The 25,841-nt window shown below is 46.9% G+C and overlaps 1 protein-coding gene across 1 annotated transcript in view; it reads right to left on the bottom strand.

Moving 5' to 3' along the window:
- CHMP4B (charged multivesicular body protein 4B) overlaps positions 1-25,841 on the bottom strand; it is a 48,682-nt gene that overhangs the window by 2,803 nt on the left and 20,038 nt on the right. Inside the window, exons 2-4 of the mRNA XM_003134402.6 lie at positions 3,738-3,915; positions 1,493-1,607; positions 361-487 (exon numbers count right to left, since the gene is read on the bottom strand). Coding sequence (XP_003134450.6) covers positions 361-487; positions 1,493-1,607; positions 3,738-3,915 — 420 coding nt within the window. The remainder of the gene's footprint in view (positions 1-360; positions 488-1,492; positions 1,608-3,737; positions 3,916-25,841) is intronic.

The following is a 25,841-nucleotide window of genomic DNA, read 5'->3' as shown; positions in this document are numbered from 1 at the left end:
TGCTCTTGCTCAGTGGGTTAACCATCCGGCGTTGCCGTGAGCTGTGGTGTAGGTTGCAGATGTGGCTCGGATCCCGCGTTGCTGTGGCTCTGGCGTAGGCCTGTGGCTACAGCTCCGATTCGTCCCCTAGCCTGGGAACCTCCATATGCCGCAGGAGCGGCCCGAAGAAATAGCAAATAGACAAAAAAAAAAAGAAACCCTGTTCTAAAGAAACTAGGAAAGAGCAGGGGACATTGTTCTGAGGGCTGTCACACAGATCCTAGCTGGTTCTCAACTGTGGGCAACTCAGGACCCAGGCTGAGGCCAACCAACCACACAATTACCCCCCACGTGGCATCGTAGCTGATGAGAAGTACTCACTGGGTTTTGATGGTAGGGTTATAGAGGGAACATTTGGTAGAGGGACTGTTTCAGGTCCACTGATTTCCAGCAAATTCTTGTCTAGTTCCTCCTGTTCTAGTTCCTCTAATTCTGCCATGAGCTCATCCTGGTAAAAGGAAACAGAGAAGTGAGAGAGACATCCCTGGGGTCACAGCCTCTCCCGTGGTACCTCTCACCTGATGGCTCCAGGGACACACCTCCCTTCTGAGAAGGTCAGAGGGGAGATGAACTCCATCCAGGTCCCCACTCTGTGACTCAAACAACACACTTCTACTGGTGAACACAGCACACTACAGAGCAATTACTGATGGCTACATTGGCAGTCCTGCACTTGGCTATGAGCCTTTTTTGAAAAAAGCGATTGTATTTTTTTCACTCTGATTTTTTCATCTCAGAACTGGTGCACTGAGTGAACGTTCAGGACTGTCTGGTCAACTGAAATGATGCTGTCTAGTCTGTCAAACTCCAGTCAGAAAACATGAAAACCTTGGTGCTAGAGCCAAGGGTAAAGGCCACGGGCTGTTTTCTCAGCTATACCGTAGGAAGCAGAGAGCCCCAAGAGTCCGGTCCGACGGAGAGGGCCTGGCCTTCAGTGGACTCAACTCTAAGGCAGAATGAGGTACCTTCAATAGGGCCTGTAACTGTATTTTAAAAACCTAAGAGACTCCAGGTTCCAACTGCTACAGCAGAAATCGGCAGGTGGCCAAGTCCCAGACAGAACCTGGAGGCGTCAGACGTAAACATTCCTTCCTTGGTCTCACCTTTGTCTCTCATTGGAGTGGTCTGAGGGCGAATCCTGTAAACTTCTCCAGGGCACCTTCACTGCAGCGGCCCCAGCATGGAGCCCAGGGCCCCCCATGGAAAGGGGTAAGGTAAATACTTGTTGAAACCAATGCCGACCCAAAGTCTGCTGAGGGTTCCAACAAAGGTTCCTTTACTTCATGCGAACTCCCCCAAGCACTGAGACAGCCCTCAAAGTCCAGAATTAGGGAGGGTTAATGCCACGTCCTTTCTATGTTCAAGTCTGGAGGGATGACCGGCTGTAACAGCACCGCAAAGGCAGCCCAGCGATCATTTGTAAAGCTTGTGTGACCTGCAGGAAACCACTCACCTCATCAAACTCTTCTCCAAACCCTACAGGTTTTGAAATAGCTGTTGAAATCTCTTCTGCAAGTTCTTGCTGGTCAGCAATGTCCTGCATTAACTCATCAACTTTATCGATGTCCCTTTAAACGAAATGGACAAATGTCATATCAATCAGCCTGTGTAAAAGCGGTCTGTGAGGCAGGAGCAGAAACCCAGCCCCATGCAATCTGCTTCCCAGCCCCAACCCCTGAAATTACTCCCTCTGAGGAATAACTTTTTATCTTTACTGTCTTCTTCCTGCTCTTTAAAATAGAGAATCATAGATTCAAGAGGATGGGCGCCTCCTTATACATCACCTGGTCCAATAAATAAGCCTAAGGAAGTGAGGCTTATTTATTAGCAAAGTTAGGTGCCATAGTCACAGTCTCTCAGGCGAGCTAGTAAACATGTTAGATGAGACTATGGGACTCGAGCTCCTGGGCCAATAGCTCTTATTGAAGCTCAAGGGCAATGCTGCACGGGGGGAGGTCCAATCACAAATCATATGATAGAGCCACACGACCTGACAGACCTGTCCCAGCTACACCAGGCCACTTATGGCTCCTCTACCAGGCCCCAAAGGGAAAGGAAGCAATGCAGAATTATTTTCTACACACTGTCAATCACATAAACATTAATTAATCAATTAATCAATATAATACATACACATATACTTCAAAGTGTGCACAGTATTTACTGAGATGTGCTGTGTGCTACGCACCACAGAGAACATGGGAATGAAGCAAATGTGGGCCTCACTCAGGACGCTCAGTCCAATGAACCTTAGCCGATACTCCAGTTATCCTGAAAGTTACTTTTGAATGTGGAAACCCTACATTTCTAGAACAGGGATCTGCAAACTGTTTCTATAAAAGGGCCAAATAGCAAATATATATTTTTTAAATTTTATTTTATTTTTGGCCATGCCCACAGCATGTGAAAGTTCCCAGGCCAGGGACTGAGCTCACACCACAAAGCAGTGATGACACCAGGTCCTTAACCCACCAGGTCACCAGGGAACTCCCAAAAGTAATAAATTAGAATTTGTGGGCCATACAATCTCTGCCACAAAAATTTAACCCTGCTGTGTGCCACAAAAGCAGCCACAGACAATATGTATTATTGGACACAACTGTGCGTCAACAAAATTTTATTTACAAAAATCGGTGGCAGACCCACATGCTCTATTTTGGCAACTCCTGTTCTACAACACAGCTGAGTACCCAAGAGGAAGCAAAAAATGGCTCTGAGCAACCCCAAATATATGATGCTAAACTCGAGCGCTAAAACACAGAATTTTGTTCTATTTGGCAGAAGCCGTCATTTGGAGCCCAGCATCACCCTGGCCTTTGATTACAATTGTGACAAGCTTGGTTATCTGGTTTCTTAGGCCACTGTATGAGAGGTGGCCACACAAAGGAAGGAATGCTGAGGTCAAGAACACTGTCAATAGGACAGCCAAAGCCCAAGAGCAAGGCGGGGAGGCAGAAAATTCCATCAAAAACAGACTTAAGGAGTTCCCGTGGTGGCTCAGTGGTTAAAGAATCTGACCAGGAACCATGAGGTTGCAGGTTCAATCCCTGCCCTTGCTCAGTGGGTTAACGATCCGGCGTTGCCGTGAGCTGTGGTGTAGGTCGCAGACGTGGCTAGGATCCCGCGTTGCTGTGACTCTGGTGTAGGCCGGCGGCTATAGCTCTGATTAGACCCCTAGCCTGGGAACCTCCATATGCCATGGGAGTGGCCCAAGACAATGGCAAAAAGACAAAAAAAACAAAAACAAACAGACTTAAAAAGAGAGAGCTAAAGCCCTCGATTATACCATACTTTTCAGGGCCCCTGACAGCATCAGGAGAGAGTCACAGACATTGATTTTAATCTCAGTTCGAACCAAGATCACATATAACCCAGGGCAAGTCTCTCCCCACTTTGACGATCAGAGGCCTCGGTGAGAGAACCTTCTAAGGACCTTTCCAGCTTGAAACTGTGCTCATCCCATCAACACTGAGTTACTCAGAAAACACTGTTTCATTCCACAAGATCTGCTTCTGAGGAGAGCAGGGCACATAATCCGTTTTAGGAGTTCCAGAAAGAATGGAAATTAAAACAAACTCAGGTGCTTGAGTGGATAGGTCAAGGGGTCTGCCCAGGGCCATGGGCCAGGCCTGAGACCTTCCACGGCCGGCACTGCCCTGCAGGTGGGTGCCCCCCTCCACCAGCGGGTGGCCACGTACATGTTGTCGTGGGCGGCCTTCATGGCCTTGGCGGCATAGCCCATGTTCTTGAGCACCTCGGTGTTGGTGTTGGCGTTCTCCAGGGCCTCTCGCTGGAACTCGATGGTTGACAGCGTGCCGTCAATCTGCGCCAGCTGCTTTTCATACCGCTTCTTGCGCTTCAGGGCCTGGAGGGCCGCTGCACGGGGAAGAAACAGGGTTTCAGAGAGCCCAGACATGGGGCAGTGTCCTGGAGTTCACTGAGCCTGCTCCCAACTGTGATGCGGGCACTTCAGTTACTGCTTCCACTCAAACAGAGGGTTAATAATCTCTCCTACACAAAGAACATATTCAGTTTTCTAAGAAAACCATACAAAACTCAACATACTTCAAAACACAGCCAGGCACACAAGCAAAAAGTTCACACTCTACGGTAACACCACACACACACACACACACACACACACACACCCCCAGATCAAAGATGGAGGGGCACCTAGAAAAAGTATGTGCTTTAAAGTCCAGCTGCCTTAGGTTCAAGACCCGGCTTGTAGCCTTATCAGCAAGCTACTTAGCCTCCCTGACAGATTCACTGTGAGGAGTGAATGAGGTAACGTATAGAAATACCCAGCCCAACATTAAACATAGTGCACACCCAAAAATCTAGCAGCTCTAATGATTATAAAGCAGCTTTAAAGCATCATTTTATGTCAACTAAAATACAAATAATAAATAATGACTAGAGCAATGATTACCGGGTCATCTGGGGTTAAAACGCCATCTCGCACTCAGCAGACAACTGTAAATGTTATAATGCTTCTGAAAAGTAACCTGGCAACACACAACAATGGTTATAGTGTTGTTCCTGACCTCTGATCCAGTCATTTCTTTCTGGAAACTTATTCCACAAAAGCAAAAAGCCCCATGCTTGAAGGTGGTAACTAACTGAAATAAGGGCAGAATTCCCTGTCAGGGACTGATCTAGAGTCTGACTATTCGGCAAATCAATGCCATCATCTATCTCAGCCTCCTAGTGAGTCAAGGGTGTAGAGATCATTTTGTTTTAAGGTCCAGTCAGGCCAGCAATTTGACCAAGGTGAACTGGTCGCAAAGCAAGGGCCAAAACAGTATCTCCCTATTTAAAACCCATGCTTCCCTGCCCTTACTATTTTAGTTCCCCTCTTTATACCAACAAGTATCTTTAGCATACATCTCCTTTTTTTTTTTTTTTTTTTTTTTTTGCTTTTTAGGGCCACAGCTGTGGCATGTGGAAGTTCCCAGGCTAGGTGTTGAATCGGAGCTGTGGCTGATGGCCTACGCCACAGCTACAGCAATGCAGGGTCTGAGCTGTGTCTGTGACTTTACACCACAGCTCACACAGCAATGCCAGATTCTTAAACCACCGAGTGAGGCAAGGGATTGAACCTGCATCCTCCTGGATACTAGTCGGGTTCATTACTGTTCATTACCACTGAGTCACAATGGGAAGCCCTTCTTTAGCACACATCTTAGTTGGGCATCGAAGCCTGGAAGGAGGCTCTGCAGACTCGAGCAGAAGGAACGGGCTGGGTCAGGGAAGCTGCCCAGCACCTGCCTTGGCCTGGACAGCACTAACCTCACATACAGATGTAGACACATATGCACCTGTGTACTTACGTTCCCCTGTGTCCCCAAGCTCACACCAAAGCCACCACCTGCAGGCTGTAAACAATAGTCAATCATCTCCCCCACAGGGCTGTGGTTTCTCCATACATCACCTAAATAGGTCTCATAGTCTTTCCACTAAAGTTCCCTTAGCCTAGGACTGCGTCCTGAGAACCATTTGCCAAGGGAAAACAGCCTCAGTCTGCATATAAGCAGTCCATAGTGCCTCCAAAAGCAGCAGATGAAACTGCCAGAAAAATCCCTCCAGGCAAAGGATAAGCAGGCTAAAGAAACACTGCAAAAAATCTAAAGAATGATAAAATGTGCCTCACTGAAACCTGAAAACCCATTCAAACCTATTATCTCCCTGATTCTGGTATGAATGGCTGAATGGCCTATGACTTCAAGAAAATCCAACCTGTAGTCACAGCCACGGGTACCCAAGACCCTTTACTAACCACCTTCACCTTCTGCTAGCACTAAATCATGCCTGCCAAGGAAGACCTCACAACAGCAACACCATATGGCAGAAATGACCACTTGTTTCAGCAGATGAGTTAAGTTCAGTGAGGTTATGTGACGCAGGTTACCAGGTGGTAGGTGACAGAGAGGGGATCAAGCCAGGTATGGAACTCCAAAGTCCATGCCCTGCCATGTTAACTCTCATGCCTCCCACTTAATGAAAAAGGCAGGACCCTGCCCCAGAGGAGCCGTCTAGCCCAGCAGGGAGCATCAACGGATCTGTGGGACCACAGGGAGAGGGCACAAATTGGACCATGTCATTCCTTTGCTTCAAAACCCTCTACAGCTCCCTCTGCCCTCAGGACAAAGCCTCCACATAGTTCAACATGGCCTGCAAGGTCCCGTGGAAGCCAATGAACGGGGATTCTTGCCACCAACCAGGTTCCGGGAGCCCGAGCACCAGGTCTGAATCCCTTTGCCAGTGACCGCCATGGCAGAGGGAAGAGCGCCCTGGAGAGGCCTGATGTAGAAGTGCTCAGGGCCAGGGCCGCTTCCTCGTGACTCCCCACAGCCGTGCTGCTTTTCTTAGAAACTGAGACACATCCCAATCATCAAGGGGTTCCTAAGCTGCTCAGGCCAATGCCACTCCTGTGCCCCTTTCCCAGGTCCTCTTCAGCCGTCCCCACCACCCACGACACAGCCCAGCCAATAATACTTGTCTACGAGTCAAGCGTCATGAGGTATTCGGAGCACCTGCTGCATGGTAAGCAAGCAGGGCAGCTGCTGCAGTCCCGCCACCTCCTCACTTAATCCTCCAGCAGGGTCCCGGGTCAGAGATGGCAGGTCCACAGCAACAAGAGGCTGGGGATCAGAAAGGTGAGGCGGCTCATCTGAGTCAGCAGCCTGCTGCTCTGTGAGGAGAGGAGGGCTCAGCCCCTGGTCTGTGTAAACCCCCAGCCCCAGCTCTTCACTGGATGATGGCAAGTGACACGGGGACAATTCTCAAGAATGAACAGTGAGATGACATCTGCCTTGCTTCTCAGTGTCCTGAGTGTAGTGGGAGACTTGATTTTGTATAGTCAGCTGTGTTCTGATTTTTAAAACCAAATTTATTCTTTCCTTGTTAACATCATAGATTTTAACTTTTTCTCAAATATTTTTCCTTTTTTGGCTACGCCCATGGCATGTAGAAGATCCCAGGGCCAGGGTCACAGCAGTGACCCAAGCTACAGCTGTGACAATGCCAGATTCTTAACCCACTGAGCTACTAGGGAACTCCATCAAATACATTTTCAATTGGCAGTGACTCCACGTATGTTAATCATAGCATTTCTCTGATCTACACCCCACTGCTAAAACCCTCACAAGCAATAAATTTTCTGGAAGCAAATACTCAAAGCCAGGCAGGTAAGCAAGAGTCTTCCATGAATGAAATAATGTTTTTTTGTTTGTTTGTTTGTTTGTTTTTGTTTTTGTTTTTTTGCCGTTTCTTGGGTCACTCCCATGGCATATGGAGGTTCCCAGGCTAGGAGTCCAATCAGAGCTGTAGTCCCTGGCCTACACCAGAGCCACAGCAATGCGGGATCCGAGCCGAGTCTGCGACCTACACCACAGCTCACAGCAACGCTGGATCCTTAACCCACTGAGCAAGGCCAGCAATCGAACCTGCAACCTCATGGTTCCTAGTGGGATTCATTAACCACTGAGCCACGATGGCAACTCCGAAATAATGTTTTTATCATTCATCTTTACGAACCATAGTCCAGCACAATGACTGGTACACAATAAGTGCTTAATGAATATTAAGTTCAATTTCCAATTTCACCTTTTTTTTTAAGTTCTTCATATATTCTATGCAGGGTCCCTCACGTGTGGTACACCCATATTTTATCTCCTGTGTAGCTCGGACTCAAAGGAGAAATGATAATGTCTCATTGAAATACTGGCAAAAACAGTCATTTGGCAGGATTCTCTCCCCCTCTATCCTCGCCATGAGGTGTGCCCTCTCTGAGAGCAGGAAAAGGTTCTCGGCAAGCAGCCTGGCCCTCAGGGCTCCCCTCCTGCTCTGCAGAGTTCTCCTGGTCTCTTCCCCTCCCTGTAGTGAACTCTCCAGGATGGCTTCTGCCAAAGATAGTTGATTTGTTTACCGCGACCTAACTCCTGTGTGTATTTCTCAACTTGTTGAGAACCTCAAAGAGAAAAGGCATGATGAATTTCCCCTCTGCACATGGTGCACCAGTACAGTAACCTTGAAATGAGATATGGGGGCAGCCTTTGGGCTGCAAGAATGTGTGTCAACATAAATAACACAAATATTCACAGCACTTGAACCAGTGCTGTATCTTACAAACATGTGGCACCATGGTGAAGTATCACTTAGAGCAACCAAATGAGTAAAATGCCACTTCACCTGCAGACTGCTATGTTTCAAGTAAAACATCCTCCATGCCAGCCTTACTGCTAACCGTGAAAGTTTGCTTTTACAGATGGCCAAAGTCTAAAGGGCCAGACTCAACGTTATATAAATATGTGCCAGCTCTTAGTACCTTGCCTTATACTTCTCCAAATTCCTGATGGTTGGGTGAAAAAAAAAAAACAAGTACTGAGTTCTCATGTTCTCATTACAAGGTTAAAAAAAAATAATCATGTGAAGTGATGAATGTTAAAAAAAAAACATATTTGATAATCATTTCACATATTAAATCATTATGCTGTACACCTAAAATTAATGTAATGTTATGTGTCAATTATATCTCAATAAAATGGGAGGGGAAATGGAAAAAAATAAAAACAAGTACTGGGTTAACAAGGACTTCATCTACATCAAGCATTCAACAAAGAGGTGTCCAAATAGGTCCCTTTTCTGCCAGAGAACCCCTGGTGTCATTCATAAACACCACGCTTTAACCGCAGAAATCTATCCCAGACCAGCAGAAGTTTAAAAGGTTGCTTTTAGATGGAAAAAAATAGGCCTTGGAATCTCCATATTTAATTATGCCTTTGCTGGTTCCAAGAGAGTAATTACAGCAGCAATTACAGAATCTAATAACCAGCTTTATTGGCTCTGAAAGCTGAAGCAAAAACAACTCCAACCATGTTGAAATAAACATTGGTCTCCAGACAGTTGCTTCATTAGACACTCTAAACAGCTATTTGAAGGAAAAATACAGAAGAGATACCCTAAGAAGCAAAGAGACCAGCTGAAAAGACATTCATCCAGGACCAGATACTCCTTCTGCAAGGCATCTGTTAGTGACTGTACAGAAACCATTTGCATAGAACGAATCAGTTCAGGACAATTAGGTAGGATGCTCCTTCTCCTCCCCAAAGGCAGACCTGGCTTCTCTTTCAAGAGTTGCTGAGGAGGGCAAGTCTGTCTGCCCTGACATGGGGGCATTCAAAACAGAGGCCATTGGGCCAGGGCACCTCAACAGATGCTTAGCTGTCCTAACTGCACGCCAATGACTATTACATGGAGATTCAGGCATTGGGGAGAAGGAGGGACCAGTAATATCCTCTCCCTATATGAATGATGATGTCTAGAGTCCTTTCAAAAATCCAAAATTCTCCATCTGAACTCATGCAGCAGAAGGTCCAAGGGCTGGGAGAGGAGGGGAGCGCTGGCTCTTTCCCACTCTCAGCACGATCTACACAGAAAACACAAACACACTCCAGAGGACACTTACCCGGAAATGCAAGGCTAAGTAAGAATTCTGAAGAGCCCTCAGCGGCCTGGTCACAGCAGGGCCACTGGCAGGCAGGGAGCCAGGGAAGCTAAGGAAGCCCTGCTTTGTCTGCCTCCAGCAGTCAGTCAGATGCTCCTTGCTCACTGTGCCCATGAATATACCTCAGATGTTGAGGTACCCTCAGCTGGGAGAACCACTCCCGATCTTAAACCACTAGTTACTTTGCTGGGTCACCTGTCATCTGCCCTATGTGGGCAAGAAAAGACCTTAAGTCAACACGACAAAGTTAAATGCCAGTGTTAAAGAAACTCACCTTCCCACAGGGACAGTTAGTAAGCATCCCCATACCACATGGCATCAGCCGCCCCACCAAACCCTGATCAAATAAGGGTTACAATCTTGGCATCAAGGATGGAGGGGGCTTGAAGGGCTCTCGGAGATACTGAAGTCCAACCTATCTCATTAGAACCTGAGAAAAAAATGATGTCCAGAAAAGGTGTCACGGCATGCCAGGATCCCACAGTGAGTTTGAGGAAGAGTCAGGACTAGAACCCAGGTCTGCAGCCCAGGGCTCTCTCCACCACCTCAAATCTGATATCTCCAAATTAAGTTGCTATAAATAAATCAGCAGTCCCCCACCGTAAGGCAAACAGTCTCCTAATGCTCTTTCATCCAATCTCAAACTCTGCCCTTTGCAAAGCCCACTTAGAGCTGATGCTGACACACAAAGAACCAGAAACCTATCTGATATGCTCTCCTAAGCCCCCAGATAGAAGAAAACGAAAAACTAACAGAAAAGAGGTACTGCTCTGCTTGGTTCCAAAGTACTTTCCCCCAAATAGGTGCTGTCAATCCTGCCGCAGGGGCGGGGCTGGGCTCTCATTTCTCTACCTGGTAGAAGGGTGGCAGGAACCTACAGAAAGGTCTCTGAAATCAAAATGCACCTTTAAAACCAGATAGAGGAGTTCCTGTTGTGCTCGGTGGGTTAAGAACCTGACTAGTATCCATGAGGATGCGGATTCAAACTGACCTTGCTCAGGGATAAGGATCTGGTGTGGCTGTGGCTGTGGTGCAGGATGGGAGCTGCAGCTCCGAACAGACCCCTAGCCTGGGAACTTCCATATGCCACAGATGCAGCCCTAAAAAAAACAAAACAAAACAAAACAAAAAACAAACAAACAAAAAAAACAGACAGAGTAGGTTTTGTGTTTCTCGTCACTCACTCGGACAGTGTCCCAGGCTCACCTGCAGAAACAAGGGCCTCATCCTGCCAAAGCCCTGGCATGCTGTTCCTGACACAGCCGTGTATAGCCCCACACAGCTGGAGAGTCCAGGCTGGAGGTGCAGACAGCATTTTTCAGAGCAGCCTCCTTCTCTGTGATGTACCTCTTGGTTCCCCTAATTTGCTCTCCGTGGCCTGGAGCTAATGCACTTCATTTAACGATGGTAAAATAAGTACTTGTGTATGACCAGGAAAGTGGAGTCTGAAACCCTGCTGACTTCATCAGCAAACACACAGGGAGCACAGTACTCGCTGCAAGAGAAAATTCTAGAGGGAAAGAAAGAAGCCCCTTATCTGTTTAACATGGACAAAGATGAAAGAAATAAGCCCCCTCAGTGAACAATCTCACAGAATAGCAGACTGCTCCCAAATCATTTAAACAGCACAGAAAAAGTGTGCTCTGTAAAACAGAGGTAAAGGCAAGATAAGGCACATTCAAACAAGCCTGGGAGATGCCAATGGGCCTTTAGGGAGTCCGGCTGTCTGGCTGTGAGTTTCAATTTCAGTATCAAGTAAACCCTAAGCAAATTACTTAACCTCACTAATCCTCAGATAATAAAAATATCTACCTCATGGTTAGTGTGTGGATTAAAATAAGAGGTGTACCTGAAGCTCGGGCACCGGGCCAGACATGCACATGCATCCAGTAAATACTGGTGGCTGTGTTACTAACTGCAGTACCTCTCAGAGCCTATTTTTAGAAAGGGAACCAATACCACCTCCACCCCCAATAGCTTGGTGAAAAAACCAACTTAAAACCATCTTGATGATTTAGCCAACACCAGCTTCATCAACCTCGGTCCTGGTTGGCTCGTACCAGCACTGAGGCACAGAGGAAAGAGCCTGGAGCTTGGTGTCAGAATCCTAGCCCTGACACTGACCTGGGGTAGGTTATTTCACCTCTTCATTAAATGGAAAACGGGTGTGATATAGCTACCACAAGGATGGGTGAGAGAGAACCTCTCCGAAAATACTCGAGAAAAGTGAGCATTCTCTCCATCTTACCCATTTCTTTCCACTTCTGCCTCTGCCTTTGCCTGTGTCCAGCATTCTCTCCGAGGAGCTCTGTATCTCCCTGTCTCCCCCATCTTCCTCCCAAGTACATCTTTCCCGGAAAGCGTAAATAGCCGAGGCACAGTGGAGAGAAATGCAATAGTACTGACACTTAGGAGGGGCTTCTTGGGTGCCAGGCACCACGACCTGTGCTTTACATGCTCACCCCACGTCCTCCCCCCAGAAAACCCCTATGTGGTAGATAACATTAGCGTCTCCAAACTAGCGTCCCCAAAGAGTTTACTGCCTTCCCAGGTCATACGGTTATGCAGTGGCAAGCGTGGGATCAATGCCAGGCTGCCTATCTGCAAAGGGTGTGTTTTTACTTCACAGAGGAAGCCAGCTGGCCTGCTGCTGCCTGAGCCTGGGGATCTGAGAGCCTCTGTGCCTCCCCACCCAACAGAGTCTACAAGCCAGCACCAGAGGCATCCAAGGGGCAGCTTAGTCTGCCCAGAAACTCTCGACTAATTGGTAATCCATAAGGGCAGGCAGTAAAAGCCTCTGACTTAAAACACACACACACACACACACACACACACACACACACACACACACACACACACTACTGGATTTTAAATTGATTAAAATATACATGTGATAAAATCCAACCATTTTATCAGTCCCTCTGTGTTTGGGATGACAATTCCACATAGTTAGGGACTTTGTAGGGAGGGTTTGTTTGTTTACTTGTATTTCAAAGAATAAATGTTTTCTTTCCTCACGCCTGCCCTAAGCTCTTCCCTAGACCATAAGTTTCTCAAAGGTGGAAGCTTCATCTCTGTGGCCCCAACAGCACTGAGACAGGGGGAGGAATGCTCTAGAATCCCCAGCATTGCTCTGTCACCACTTCTAAGGCTAGCGGGCTGTGCCTTCTGCCCTCTCTACCCATAACAGCCTCCAGATCTTTTCCAAGACCTAAAATGCTCCTCCCTCTACACTCCAGGAGACGCAGGGACTATAGCCACAGGAACTGGGTAAGGCTTCTCAAACTTCTGTCACTTGCCCACTTTTCTTCTGTGTTAAGCTCCAGTGGAATGCCTAGAACTTTAAAACCGAAAGGCCTGGGGCTTGTTTAAGGGATAATGAGCCTGGGACCTCTTGTGACTACATCTGGAAAGAGGTGGCAGAGACCCAAAGTAAACAACAGATTATTCCAGAGGGGCAGGTGGGAGAGGCCTGGGCCATAAGGAGGAGGAGAAAACGGCTGAGGGGAGTCAAGGTTCACTCAGGGGGAAGAGCACAAGGGCCTGTGTGGCTGCCTCCTCCTGTCCCCGAAAAGGCAAGCTGATGGCTTCACATAGCTCGACCGCAGCTACATTCAATTCAGTCAGAAAGAGAAGGTTGGAGTTCCCATCATGGCGCAGTGGAAATGAATCCAACTAGGAACTATGAGGTTACGGGTTTGATCCCTGACTTCACTCAGTGGGTTAAGGATCCAGCATTGCCTCAAGCTGTGGTGTAGATTGCAGATGAGGATCCTGCATTGCTGTGGCTGTGGTATAGGCCGGCAGCTACATCTCCGATTAGACCCCTAGCCTGGGAACCTCCATATGCCTCGGGTGCAGCACTAAAAAAGACAAAAGACAAAAAAAAGAAAAAAAAAAAAAGAAAAAGAAAAAGAAAGAGGAGGTGTTTTACTGCCCAGAAACAGCAGGCAACCACGAAGTACCTCCTTGTGATAAGGGTAACTCGAGGCCAGGCTGGGGAAACTAGGATCCCAGGAAGGAAAGTGATCTGCCCTTCATTACTGAGGGGCATTGTCAGAAGTCTGTGTTCTGGGATCTAAGGCAAGGTTTTTTCCTTTATGGCAACCAGGTCATGGACTTTCATTTAAACAGCTTTTAGAGGCTAAAACTGGGTGCCCATTAAGCCCACAGACTTATGTTAGTTGTCCCATGTCTTTTTTTTTACCCTCGGCATATGGAAGTTCCCAGGCCAAGGATCAAATCCAAGCCACAGCAGAGATAATGCCGGATCCTTAACCCGCAGCGCCTTAACTCCTGTCCGATGTCTTAATGTACTTTTTTTCCCCCCACAGCATGCAGATGCTTGATGTGGTATCTCATCCAGACTAGGGACTGAACCCAGGCTACAGCAGTGAAAATGCTGAATCCTAACCACTAGGCCACCAGGAAACTCCTTTAATGTGTACAGCTGTTATACATTTCACACAAAAATCCAGGTTTTTGGTTTCCTTTTGAAAATGCAGATTATCTGGCAACACCGAGCCTACAGTGCTGTCTGGCAGCAGTGGAGCTAAGCAGCAGCCATCCTTTCAGAAGGGGCACATATTCTCCCGTTCACCTCAGCACCCACCACTGCCCACCAACTTACACCTGACCCCCCCTTAACATCTGACATTAATCTTAGTTCTGGAGAATAACCCCTTGCCTTCAGGCAGTCAAGGTTATGCCCAATTTAAAGATGGGTAACATGTAAATTAATTATAGTAGAAAAAAATTAAAATCTTAGCAAAAAAATAAAGATGGGTAACAAAAGCCACAAAGATTTAACAACTTGCTCAAGCTCACACAGTTAGAAGTAACGGCCAAGAAAGAATCAAGCCAGGTGCCTTGACCCTGGATAGCTCCTCCCATCTCCAGAGGAGAATTCCGACCAGACAGAACCTGAAATATGGGTCCTATGATTTTGGATTGGGCATCTAGATCTAACTCTGCCATGACCAGACCAAATTGTATTATTTAGCAAGGCCCCTATTTCTTAGGGCCTCAGACTCCTCATCAAGGATATGAAAAGAGTGGATCAGTTCCCCCTAAGGTCTTCCTCCAACTTTATCAACACATGAACCTATATGGTTCTCAGACTTCCAGTAACTGGCTGGAACACAAAAGGTTTCTTCTACTGACCTCGTGTGATCCTGAAAATGTAATTAACGTCAATACATTTCCTCAGTATTTCATATAATTAAGTTTTTCCTGTCCAATAAAATTAAGCAGTATCTCTTTTTCACAAACTGAGTTAGAAAAAATCAGATACTACCTCCAGCCTTAGAACCCAGCAGCGCCAGCTACACAGAAGAAGTCAGCGCTCAGATCCAACATTAGCCACAAACATCTTCACAAATTTTCAGGGAGAATAGGTTAAGTGCAGCTAGAATGTGCCTTCATCCTCCATCTCCTTACAAGTTCTAGATCGTTGATGTCCTTGCTCTGAAATTCCCCTTTTTTGTTCTTTTTTGTCTTTTTAGGGTCCCAGATGTGGCATACGGAGGTTCCCAGGCTAGGAATCGAATAGTAGCTGCAGCCAATAGCCTACACTGCAACCACAGCAACATCAGATACAAATCGTGCCTGCGACCTACACCACAGCTCATGGCAACACCGGAGCCTTAACCCACTGAGCCGGGACAGGGATCAAACCCACATTCTCATGGATACTGGTCAGTTTCGTTACCACTGAGCCACAACTGGAACTCCTAAAATTCCTCTTTTCTGCCAGCCCTGGGGGGATACCGTGACCTGGTTCCCCAGCCCCCACAACCATTTCTTCTTGGGTTTTTCCTCTTAGATCCTTTTCTTCCTCTTCTCAATTCCTAATGGTTGGTTAGAACTCAAATCTTGACCCTGGTTCTTTTCTCACATAGTAACCTACCTGAACTAATACCTGTTCAGAGCCTTGCATTTTATTCCTTCATCTAATCCTCACAATAAGGAATCAGTCTTATTAACCCATTTATAGATGAGGAGACTTGAGGCTGGAGATAGTAAGTAACTTGCTAAACTCTCAAAGCTTGTGAATAATTGGCAAAGTCAGGACTCAAATCTATAATCCTACTTCTAGTCAAGAATGGTAGGAACTGGATTTACCTTCCCACCTAAGAAAAAAGAAACAATGGTCTCGAAGACCCTGGACATGAGGCAAAAACAAAAAGACAGACAGCAAACCTGAGAGATGAGACATAAACAAGGTGAGTCCTACAATTACCCTAGTTTACTGCTTCAAGGGTTTCCAGACCTCGGTGCAAGGAGAGAAAACCCAGGCAGAACCTGGCAGACTTTCTGAGTTGAAGAGAGAGAGTTCAAAGCAGCTAGAGTTCACAGAAGAGAGTAGCAGAGAGAGAACAGACTCGAGATCTGCAGAGGGTCCCCCTCAAGGATTAAGTAAAACAGGGACCAGTACACGTGTGTGAAGAAACTACCCATGGCCAGATAAAGAACTGCTCGAAAGGATTATAGAAAACAGTACCAGGCAGGTGTAGTGCCTGCTCCTTAGCCATACTGAAAAAAGCCATAATTCACGGGACTTTGGGTAGCGTGTTCAGAAGGGTCTTATCTCAACAGTAGGAAATAACTGGCCCTATACTAGGATAAACATTGCTCTGGGCCCACCTAACAAATCTTAAAAGCAAGACCCAAAAGGACAAACTGTTACCAAAGAAATTAACCTATGCCCAAAGTTTGAGAAAACAGAAATATCTAATAGCCAACAAAGTAAAATTTAAAACATTTGCATTCTAATCAAAAGTTACCACCCAAAGAAGCAGATGAATACTATTCATAACAGAGAAAAATCAATCAATTGCAAGTAGCCCAGAACTAATACAGATTTCAGAATTAGCAAACACTAACGTCAAGGAGGCATATAAAAGACATATTTTTTAAAAAGACTTAAATTGAACATCTAGGCATTAAAATTATTGGATGAGATTAACAGCATACTAGACCCTGCAGAAGAAAAGATTTGTAAGCTTGAAGACATGGAAACAGAAAGTATCCAAAATGAAACACTGAAAAAAATTTAAAAACAAAGAGTATCAATGAGCTGTGGGATAACTGCAAGCAGCCTATGTAAGTGCGCCTGGAGTTCCCAAAGGAGAGGGGTAAATGAAAAAATATTTCAAGAAATAATGGCCAGGAGTTCCCTGATGGCCTAGCGGTTAAGGATTCCGTGTTGTTACTGCTGTGGCTTTGGTCTGATCCCAGGCCCAGGAACTCTGGCATGCCACAGGCATAGCCAAAAAAAAAAGGAATATTATGAACAACTTCATGCCAATAACTCTGACAACTCAGAATGACAAATACCTTGTACAACCCAAATTCATGCTCCTTCTCTTATACCAGAAATTACACTCTGCTATAAGAAAGCAGGGACAAAAATGATACAGCCCCAAGGCTGAGGGAGCTCACAAACCAGCAGACAGATGGACAATGTGATATGATGAGAGATGAGCACAGGCTCTGTGGGAGCCCCAAGGAGGAGAACCTAACCTTTGGAGTTATCAGTCATGTTAAAGAACGATGAGAGACAGCCAAGAGGGATGCATCCCAGGCAGGAGAAACGGAGAGGCAGGAGAGAATGAGGGAGGGAGTACAGATGAATGCCCAAGAGTTCAACTCCAGAGCAGGCTCTCCGTCTTGTTAAGGAGTTGCTGGACCTTATCCCAGAGTTAGAGGGAAGCCATTGAAAGATCAGAGCAGGCCAGGAACATGATCAGATTTGCATTTCAGAAGGATCCCCTTGGCTGCTGTGGGGAGAAAGGACTGGCAACCCACTACCATCATCCAGGGGGTTTGGATTTAACAGCCTGAATGAAGGCCACAGCAGAGGGGCTAACCAGGAGAGGATGAACTTGAGAGACTGGGAGGGAAGACTCCGTGGGGGACTATACCACTTGTCTGAAGGTACTGGGGAAGGAAACGGAGGAGGAGTCAGGAATGATTTCCTGGATCCCAGCAGGGGCAACCAGGTGACTAAGTTGTCATTTCTCAGAGAGACTAGTGACTCAGAGGAGAGAAGATGAAGAAGGAAGGGAAAACCATTCTCAGCAGGTCTTTCTGTGGAGCTAGGAACTTCAAAATCCAAATTAGTGCCTGAAATTTGAATTAACGTTCTCTAAATCCATATGATGAAGACAAAGAAGTTCAGGGACTTCTGAGTGGGTCAAATACAAATAATTTCTTACAAAACTCTAGAGAGCACCAGATTCAAAGGTAACCTGATTGCAACCATTCATGCACGTGTGTCAGGAGAATATATAGGTATACGTTTGTAATTTGCAGAGACTATCTCTGGGCCTTTGAACTGGTTGCCTCATGGAAGAGCACTGAGCGCCTATGGCAAGGAAGGCACTTTTTAAATCATGTACCATTTACATGACTAATCAAAACAAACAAAAGAAGTAACTTAAATAAAAGAGCCAATTTCTTCCCGATCCACAGATAGGAAAAGGCAAGTTATATATTTTTTTTTTTTGTCTTTTGTCTTTTTGTTGTTGTTGTTGTTGTTGTTGTTATTGTTGCTATTTCTTGGGCCGCTCCCGCGGCATATGGAGGTTCCCAGGCTAGGGGTTGAATCGGAGCTGTAGCCACCGGCCTACGCCAGAGCCACAGCAACGCGGGATCCGAGCCGCGTCTGCAACCTACACCACAGCTCACGGCAACGCCAGATCGTTAACCCACTGAGCAAGGGCAGGGACCGAACCCGCAACCTCATGGTTCCTAGTCGGATTCGTTAACCACTGCGCCACGACGGGAACTCCTGCAAGTTATATTTAAAACAGAAAACATTTACTAAGAACAACTTAACAACGACCGACACTGCAACTGTGGGCTGGTCCCATCAGCAGAGTGAAGGCACTGACTGAGCTCCTCCCTGTACCCGCCAGGTCTCACGCTGGCTGCTCTTGGCCTTGGCAGGCTTATTCGGGTTAGCCAGGCTCTTGGCTGGGACAGAGGGGAAGCAGAGCCTGCCCCTGGTTTCCTTTCCCAGGCTGGCATGAAATGTTTCTTTCCCAACTGGCTTTTTCTTCCTCTGCTTCCAGCTGAATCCATGCCAACAAGACCCCTGTACATAACAGCACCATGGCAACTGAGATGACAACAGAGGGCTGGGGGCTGGGGTACATTAGTGAGGATGAGGGGGAAATGGCAGCAGCAAAACAGTGTCCAGGGCTTCTCCAAAGTAAGAGAGAAAACCAAACCAGCCTTTTCTCCTTTTAGAATCAGAGAAACATGAGAGGGCTATAGAGACAAATCACCTTCCTCCCCAATGGCAGCAGGGGAGGGAGTGCAAGAGAAGCCACAGGAAGCTGGTGCCTTTCTCGAAAACACACAATCTTGCCTTGGTCCACAAAAAATGGCAAGAACCTCAGAGTCCTGGAACCCTATCGCACATCTCCATTTTCACACAGCCTGTAATTTAACTAGAATGTGAGCTGGGAGGAGGGACCGTGTCTCTCTAGCTCAGTATTCTTGGTACACAGTAGGTGCTCAGGGAAGGATGGTTGGCTGGACAAACACACTCTTCGGGAATAAATCCAACCTTGTACAGAGGAGGAACTAAGGCCCAGGGAGGTTCAGGCACAGAGTAAGTGCTCAGAAGAGCCCTGCTGAATCATAGCCCGGTGGAGGGACCAGCCTAGGATCAGAACCCAGGCCTCCAGCCCTTCTCCACAAGCCCTACTGGGGCTGGGAAAGAATGGATGAGCAGGGACAGTGAGCTCTTCCGGGGAGGAGGAGAAAAGTGCTGGGGCAATTATCTTCCTAAGGACCAACCCCCTCAAACCCCAAGCCTTGCAAACACCCTGCCTCCCTGTCCACAGGGGTGGAGCAGGCCTGTGATGGAAGCTGGGCTGCACACACATCATAACGGTGATCAATCTAGTCATGGACACACAACCCAAGCAGCCGGTCGGATTTCTTCTCTAAAATCTGCCAGGAGATTCCAGCGGAGAGAAATGGGAGTAGAAGGCGGTAGAAATTCTTTTATCCCCAGGATCCAAAGCTATAAGCCAGAGCAGCCTCTGGCCATGGCCCAGAGTCACTAGGAAGTCAGCAGAAAAAGACAAACTCCAACCCGTCCTTTCCCACAGCCATGTGAGTCAAAAGTCCCCCTTCACCTGCAACCCAAAACAAACTGGCAGAGTTTCCTCATGGCTCAGCGGGTCAAGGGTCTGGTGTTGTCACTGCTGTGGCTCTGATTACAGCTGTGACGTGGGTTCAGTTTCTGGCTAGGAACTTCCGCATGTCACGGGTGTGGCCAAAAAACAAACAAACAAAACAAACAGACAAAAAACCCCACAAACACAAACTAGGCAACTCAAGAAATGAAGTAAGACACAGAAAGTGCAGGGGAGAGAAGCAGGAGCAGAGATTCTCAACTTGGGTTCCAGGATCCCTAACACAACACACAAAATTTCATACATATTGTTTGTGTAGTTTTCTGTGGCACTCACTGGGTTTTCAAAAGGATCCAAGATACCCAAAGAATTAAAAATGAGGAAGCTAGAGCAAAAGGAAACAGATGTTCCCAAAGCCAGCACCTCCTGGATGCAGCTGGAGTTCTCGATTGGTCCACCAAGTTCTGTGGGTCACCTTCCTTACTACGTTCATCCCTACCCAGCCGCCCCGAATTCCCTCCATGCCTTTACCCCCACAACAGATTTTACTACCTCCAGAAGGATAGTAACAGAATTGACATTCTCTTCTACCTACCCTCTGCCGTGTGTGTGTGTGTGTGTGTGTGTGTGTGTGTGTGTGTGTGTGTATGTAGAGAGAACTGGGTTATCTGAAGTTCTCAGTAGCGTGACCATACACCCTGGTTTTCCTGGGGCAGTCCCAGTTCCTATCTGCTGCATCAGAGGAAATATAATGGCACCCCCTTCCACGCTCATAAGTGTCCTGGTTTGGATGATATAAGGTCACCCTATCTCCCAGGATGAGAACCTCCCTCTTCCTTTTTCTTCCCAGTCCCAGATCCTTCCCCTGGTGGGGAGAGGTATACAATGAAGGTTCTGAAGATCTCAGGGCAAAAGGAAAGTGACGTTGAAGTACATTCCATGAGGACAGGGCCATTTCTCCCCCTACATGCACCCTGCCAGCCATCTAGATTGGGGGGATAAGGTGGGAGTTTGGCTGAAGTCTTGTTTCCTGCCTCTTATTTCTACATTCACTCTCCCTGAGGAGCTGGGTGGCTAGCGGTCCCCAGCTCCTCTCTCAGAGCCACTTGCTGCCCCTCCCAGTTCTGGCAGACCTGGATCAAGGCTGGAACATGGAAGGCAACTTCAGCCTCTCCCTCCTTAAGGGCTTGAAAAGCCTCTCTGCCTGCTCACTAAGCCTAAGCTGCAGCTCCTCAGCACATGGAGGGAAGGCCCCTTCCAGCAGCTGGAGCAATGAGGACTCAAGAGTAAGAGGACTGCTGGGGTAGGGCCCTGCGTGGGGTCAGCTGGGTGTGCGTGCCTGGGGGTAAAGGGATCTGTTGGGTGCCTGCTCACTAGGTCGTGGGTTGGGCTGCATGAGCTGGGGAAGAGAAGGGGATAATGTGTGTGATGGGGTTAGAGGCTGGTCCCTTTACTTGTCACTGGTGGTCTTCTTTTTTTTTTTTTTTTTTGGCCATGCCCATGGCATGCAGATGTTCCCCAGCCAGGGATCAAACCTGTGCTATGGCAGTGACAATGCTGATTCTTAACCGGTTAGGTTATCAAGGAACTGCACCAGCAGTCTTTCTAAACAAAGCCCTTAACATTTCATTCCCCTGCCTAGAAAATACTATACTGGCTTCCAGTTCTCCCCAGATGCCCATCTCATGCTTCATCTGACTAGCTCCCACTGGTCTTGTAGGGCTGTCCAGGCAGCAGCTTCTTGATCACCCCAGACCCCAGGCCAGGCTAAGACCCTGCCTCTGCAGGCTCCTGCAGCAGCCCTTGCTGAAGGCTGCCTGAAAGCACTAACATTGTGCTGTAACCAACCGTCACCTAGACACTCAGTGAACCTCCTGGGGACAGTCCCTGGCACAGATGAGGTATTCAAGACCCATGTGTCATTTGAATAGATGAGGAAGAAGCAATGCCTACAGTCTGGTCAGGACTCTGCCTCAGCCCAGCCAGTAGTTTACAAGGACCTCTGAGCTTAAGGAAAATGTTTTAGAGGTTTTTCAAACAATCAAACATTTTCTACCACGCCAGAAGGATTGAAACTGCCCAGGACTTGCTGTCATTGCTTCTCTACAAAAAAGTTTATCTGAACCATGTCTGGCTGCTAAAAGTTTGAAAACTACCTCCATGGACTAAAAACCCCCAACAACAGCCTGAGATCCTGACAACTTCCTGGGAGAGAGCTCCATGAGATCTGGAGCTTTTTTGGAGGGAAGGGTCCTTTTGGGTCTTTTTGGTTTGTTTGTTGCTGTTGCTGTTTCTTTTTTGACCTCCCTACAGTATATGGAGTTTCTGGGCCAGGGATCAGATCCCAGCCACAGCTGTGACCTACACCATGGCTATGGCGACACTGGATCCTCAACCCACTGTGCTGGGCCAGGGATCAAACCTGTGTCCCAGTGCTCCAGGGATGCCACTGATCCTGTTGCACCACAGCGGGAACTCCTATGAGATGTTTGTCCTTGCCAGAGCCCATATGACATCACAAGACTCCCACCTGTCTCCCTCCCAAGGTCAATGAGAGAAGAAAGAAGGTATCTGTTCCTGGCTCCAACCTCCTGAGAATATAATACAGAAAGTCACAGCTTCTCTATTTGTTTTTTGCAAAGCTTTTGAACAGACATGCTAATAATGGTTGGGAAAGCCTCTTCCTTACACACACACACACACACACCATTCCAATGCCTTTTATCATTTTGTGATTCAGGTCAAAACTCACTGCAGTTAACTTCCTGGGACTAGCCAAACTCTAATGCTGGAATGAAATTCACTTTTAACAACAACTGCTTGAAGCCACTGGGCCACAATCAGGTAATCCTGAGGTGTCATAACGTAGGAGTGGGGCGGACTTGGGTGCATGTACTGGCTCTATCATCTGAGAAAGACTCAGCAAACACTAGCTGAATCATAATCTATCTGAGAGGAAAAAAAAAAAAAAAAAAAAATCCAGGAGTTCCCGTCGTGGCGCAGTGGTTAACGAATACGACGACTAGGAACCATGAGGTTGCAGGTTCGGTCCCTGCCCTTGTTCAGTGGGTTAACGATCTGGCGTTGCCGTTAGCTGTGGTGTAGGTTGCAGACGCGGCTCGGATCCCGCGTTGCTGTGGCTCTGGCGTAGGCCGGTGGCTACAGCTCCGATTCAACCCCTAGCCTGGGAACCTCCATATGCCGCGGGAGCAGCCCAAGAAATAGCAACAACAACAACAACAACAACAAAAAAGACAAAAAGACAAAAAAAAAAAAAAAAAAAAAATCCCATTTCAGAAAGCACTGTAACAGTCCCTCCTAAAAGCCTCTTCCCAGGAGTTCCCTGGTGGACTAGTGGTTGGGATTTAGTGCTTTCACTGCTGTGGCCCAGGTTCAATCCTTGTCTGGGGACTGAGATCCCACGTCAAGCTGCTGCTTGCCGTGGCCAAAAAAATAAAAAACAAGGAGTTCCTGCTGTGGCACAATAGGATCGGTGGCGTCTCTGTAGTGCTAGGATGTGGGTTTGATCCCAGCCCAGCATAGTGGGTTAAAGGATCTGGCATTGCTGCAGCTGTGCTGTATGTTGCAACTGCAACTCAGATCTGATCCCTAGCCCAGGAATTCCATATGCTTCTGGGAGGCCAAAAAAAAAAAGAGAGAGAAAATGATAAAAAAATAAAAGGCTCTTCCCAGAGTTCCTGACATGGCTCAGCAGAAACGAATCGAACTAGTATCCATGAAGATGCAGGTTCAAACCCTGGCCTCGCTCAGTGGGTTAAGGATCCAGCATTGCTGTGAGCTGTGGTGTAGGTCACAGATGCAGCTGGGATCTGACATTACTGTGGCTGTGGCATGGGCCAGCTCTGATTTGACCCCTAGCCTGGGAACCTCCATATGCTGTGGGTGCAGCCCTAAAAAGCAAAAAAAAAAAAAAAAAAAAAAAAAAAAACAACAACAAAAAAAGTTCTTCCCAACACTCACAGTCCATATGTGTACAATGAGGAAAATAACACCTGCATCTCACTGGGCAACAAGGCAACACATGCAAGATACTTGCATAGCTCAGTACCTAACGGTGGATACTCAATAAATCTTCACTCTGTTCTCCTTCAAAATGGAATGAGTAGAAACCAAAAAAGCTAAGTAACTTTCCCGAGACTGCAATTAGAAAGCAACAGAGCCTACACTGTAAATCAACTATACTCTAAAATATAGATAGACAGAGATAGGTATTTAAAAAAACAAAGTAATGGAGCCTGGAGTTCTCTTGTGATGCAACAGATTAAGGATCTGGTGTCATCACTATCGTGGCTCAGGTCACTACTGTGACTTGGATTCGATTCCTGGGCCAGGAACTTCCACATGCCCTAGGTGTGGCCATAAAAATATAATAAAGATTCTTAAAAAAAAAGAAAGAAAGTAATGGAGTCTGAATTCAAATCTGCCTCCAGACTCCTTATTAATCTCATTCCTCCCATTTTACAGATGAGGACATAAGTGCAAAAAGGACAAATCGCTTCTCTTAATGGCCGACATCAAATTTAAGTATCTTTCAGCTTAATGGTTAATCCTGCCCCCTCCTAAATTCAAAGAGTTAAAACAGATCAGGCACAACAATGTGGATGTACTTAATGCCAAAAAACAGTACATTTAAAAATGGTTTAAATGATAAATTGTATAACATAAAATTTACCACACACAAAACTGGATGGGTTCGTGAGTTTGCTATCTTCCCTCTTGAACACCGTAGCTTCTAACTATATATGTGAGTGAGAAAAACAAACCTGGAGAACTAACTCCCAAGTGCACAGAATTAGCAGAAACTGAAAATTAAACAAGACACAACAGCGCTAAATTATAATCTGATTATTTAGAAAAGAATGTAAAGAAAGGAATGTCAGAAAGCAGGCTTCCTGCCAAGGAAGGCGATGCATGCCTCAGACCTCCACGAGTCGCCAATTAGAAAACAGAAAGATAAGGAGGATAAACACTAAAGATTCTCCAGCCAGTTAATAGCCTTAATCCCGGCCACAGCAGCCCCCAAGCCCGCTGCGTGGGGCTCCCAGGCCGTGCCCTCAGATGACTGGCAGCCTTCCCTGCCTCTCCACTCTCACCTCCCCTTTGGGCCTCAGCCCTCGGGTTTTCCTGCTCCAGATGTGGTGGAGAACCATCCAGTCAGTGCTCCTGCCATTCCGTTCAGTGCCGCACCACCACTCTCTCCCAGCCAAGCTTCCTTCCAAATTCTGCTGGGCATCCGCTCCTCCAGAACTTCTTTGTACTCCACCAGATAGGAGGCCTGGTGCTGGCTCCAGCTCTGGCCAAATCGAAGTTTTAGTTTCTTCATATGTAAAATGGAGACGGGGAACAGATCCAGATGATCTAAGTCTCTTATGCTTCCAAGACACACAAACTCATCAGAACCTGAGCAAGGTTCAGCCAGACATCTACCCCCCTTTCTTTCCCAGCTTCTATCTACATGGACCCAGAGACAGGTCTGTCACATCCAGGTGTCCTTGTATGTTATCTCCTCGAGCTGACCTTGGGTGTTCCTGTCGTGGCTCAGCAGAAATGAATCTGACTAGCATCCATGAGGATGCAGGTTCGATCCCTGGCCTTGCTCGGTGGGTTTAAGGATCTGGCATTGCCATGAGCTGTGGTGTAGGTCACAGACACAACTTGGATCTGGCATGGCTGCAGCTGTGGTGTAGGCCTGAAACTGCAGCTCTGATTCAACCCCTAGCCTGGGAACTTCCATATGCTGTGGATTCGGCCCCAAAAAGCAAAAAAAATAAATAAATAAATAAAAAAGAGAGAGATTGAGAAAGGAATCATCTTGCCTCTACTTTGGAATGGCCTTCTCCCCTCCTATCAACCTGAGCCATATGCCTTTATTAGTAATTAAAACAAAACAAAAACTTGTTCCTCACACACAAAAAACCACGGAAAAGTCTTGGGCCTGTTTTCACTTAAAATACAGAAAACTCTTTAACTATTCAACCAAAGGGTGCAGAGAAATTCAAGCCAAAATTAATTCACATAAGATTTGTGGTCTTGTGAGTCTTTAAACCCAAGAAAGAAGGGAAGTCAGCTCCTAAGCACCTGGGGAGTCAAAGAGGTGGAGGGGGAGCGCCTCGTGGGTT

Source organism: Sus scrofa, chromosome 17 (genome assembly GCF_000003025.6).
Source record: "Sus scrofa isolate TJ Tabasco breed Duroc chromosome 17, Sscrofa11.1, whole genome shotgun sequence".
Taxonomy (NCBI): Eukaryota; Metazoa; Chordata; class Mammalia; order Artiodactyla; family Suidae; genus Sus; species Sus scrofa.
The sequence above is the reverse complement of the archived record's forward strand: the minus strand, read 5'-3'. Positions and strand labels throughout refer to the sequence as shown.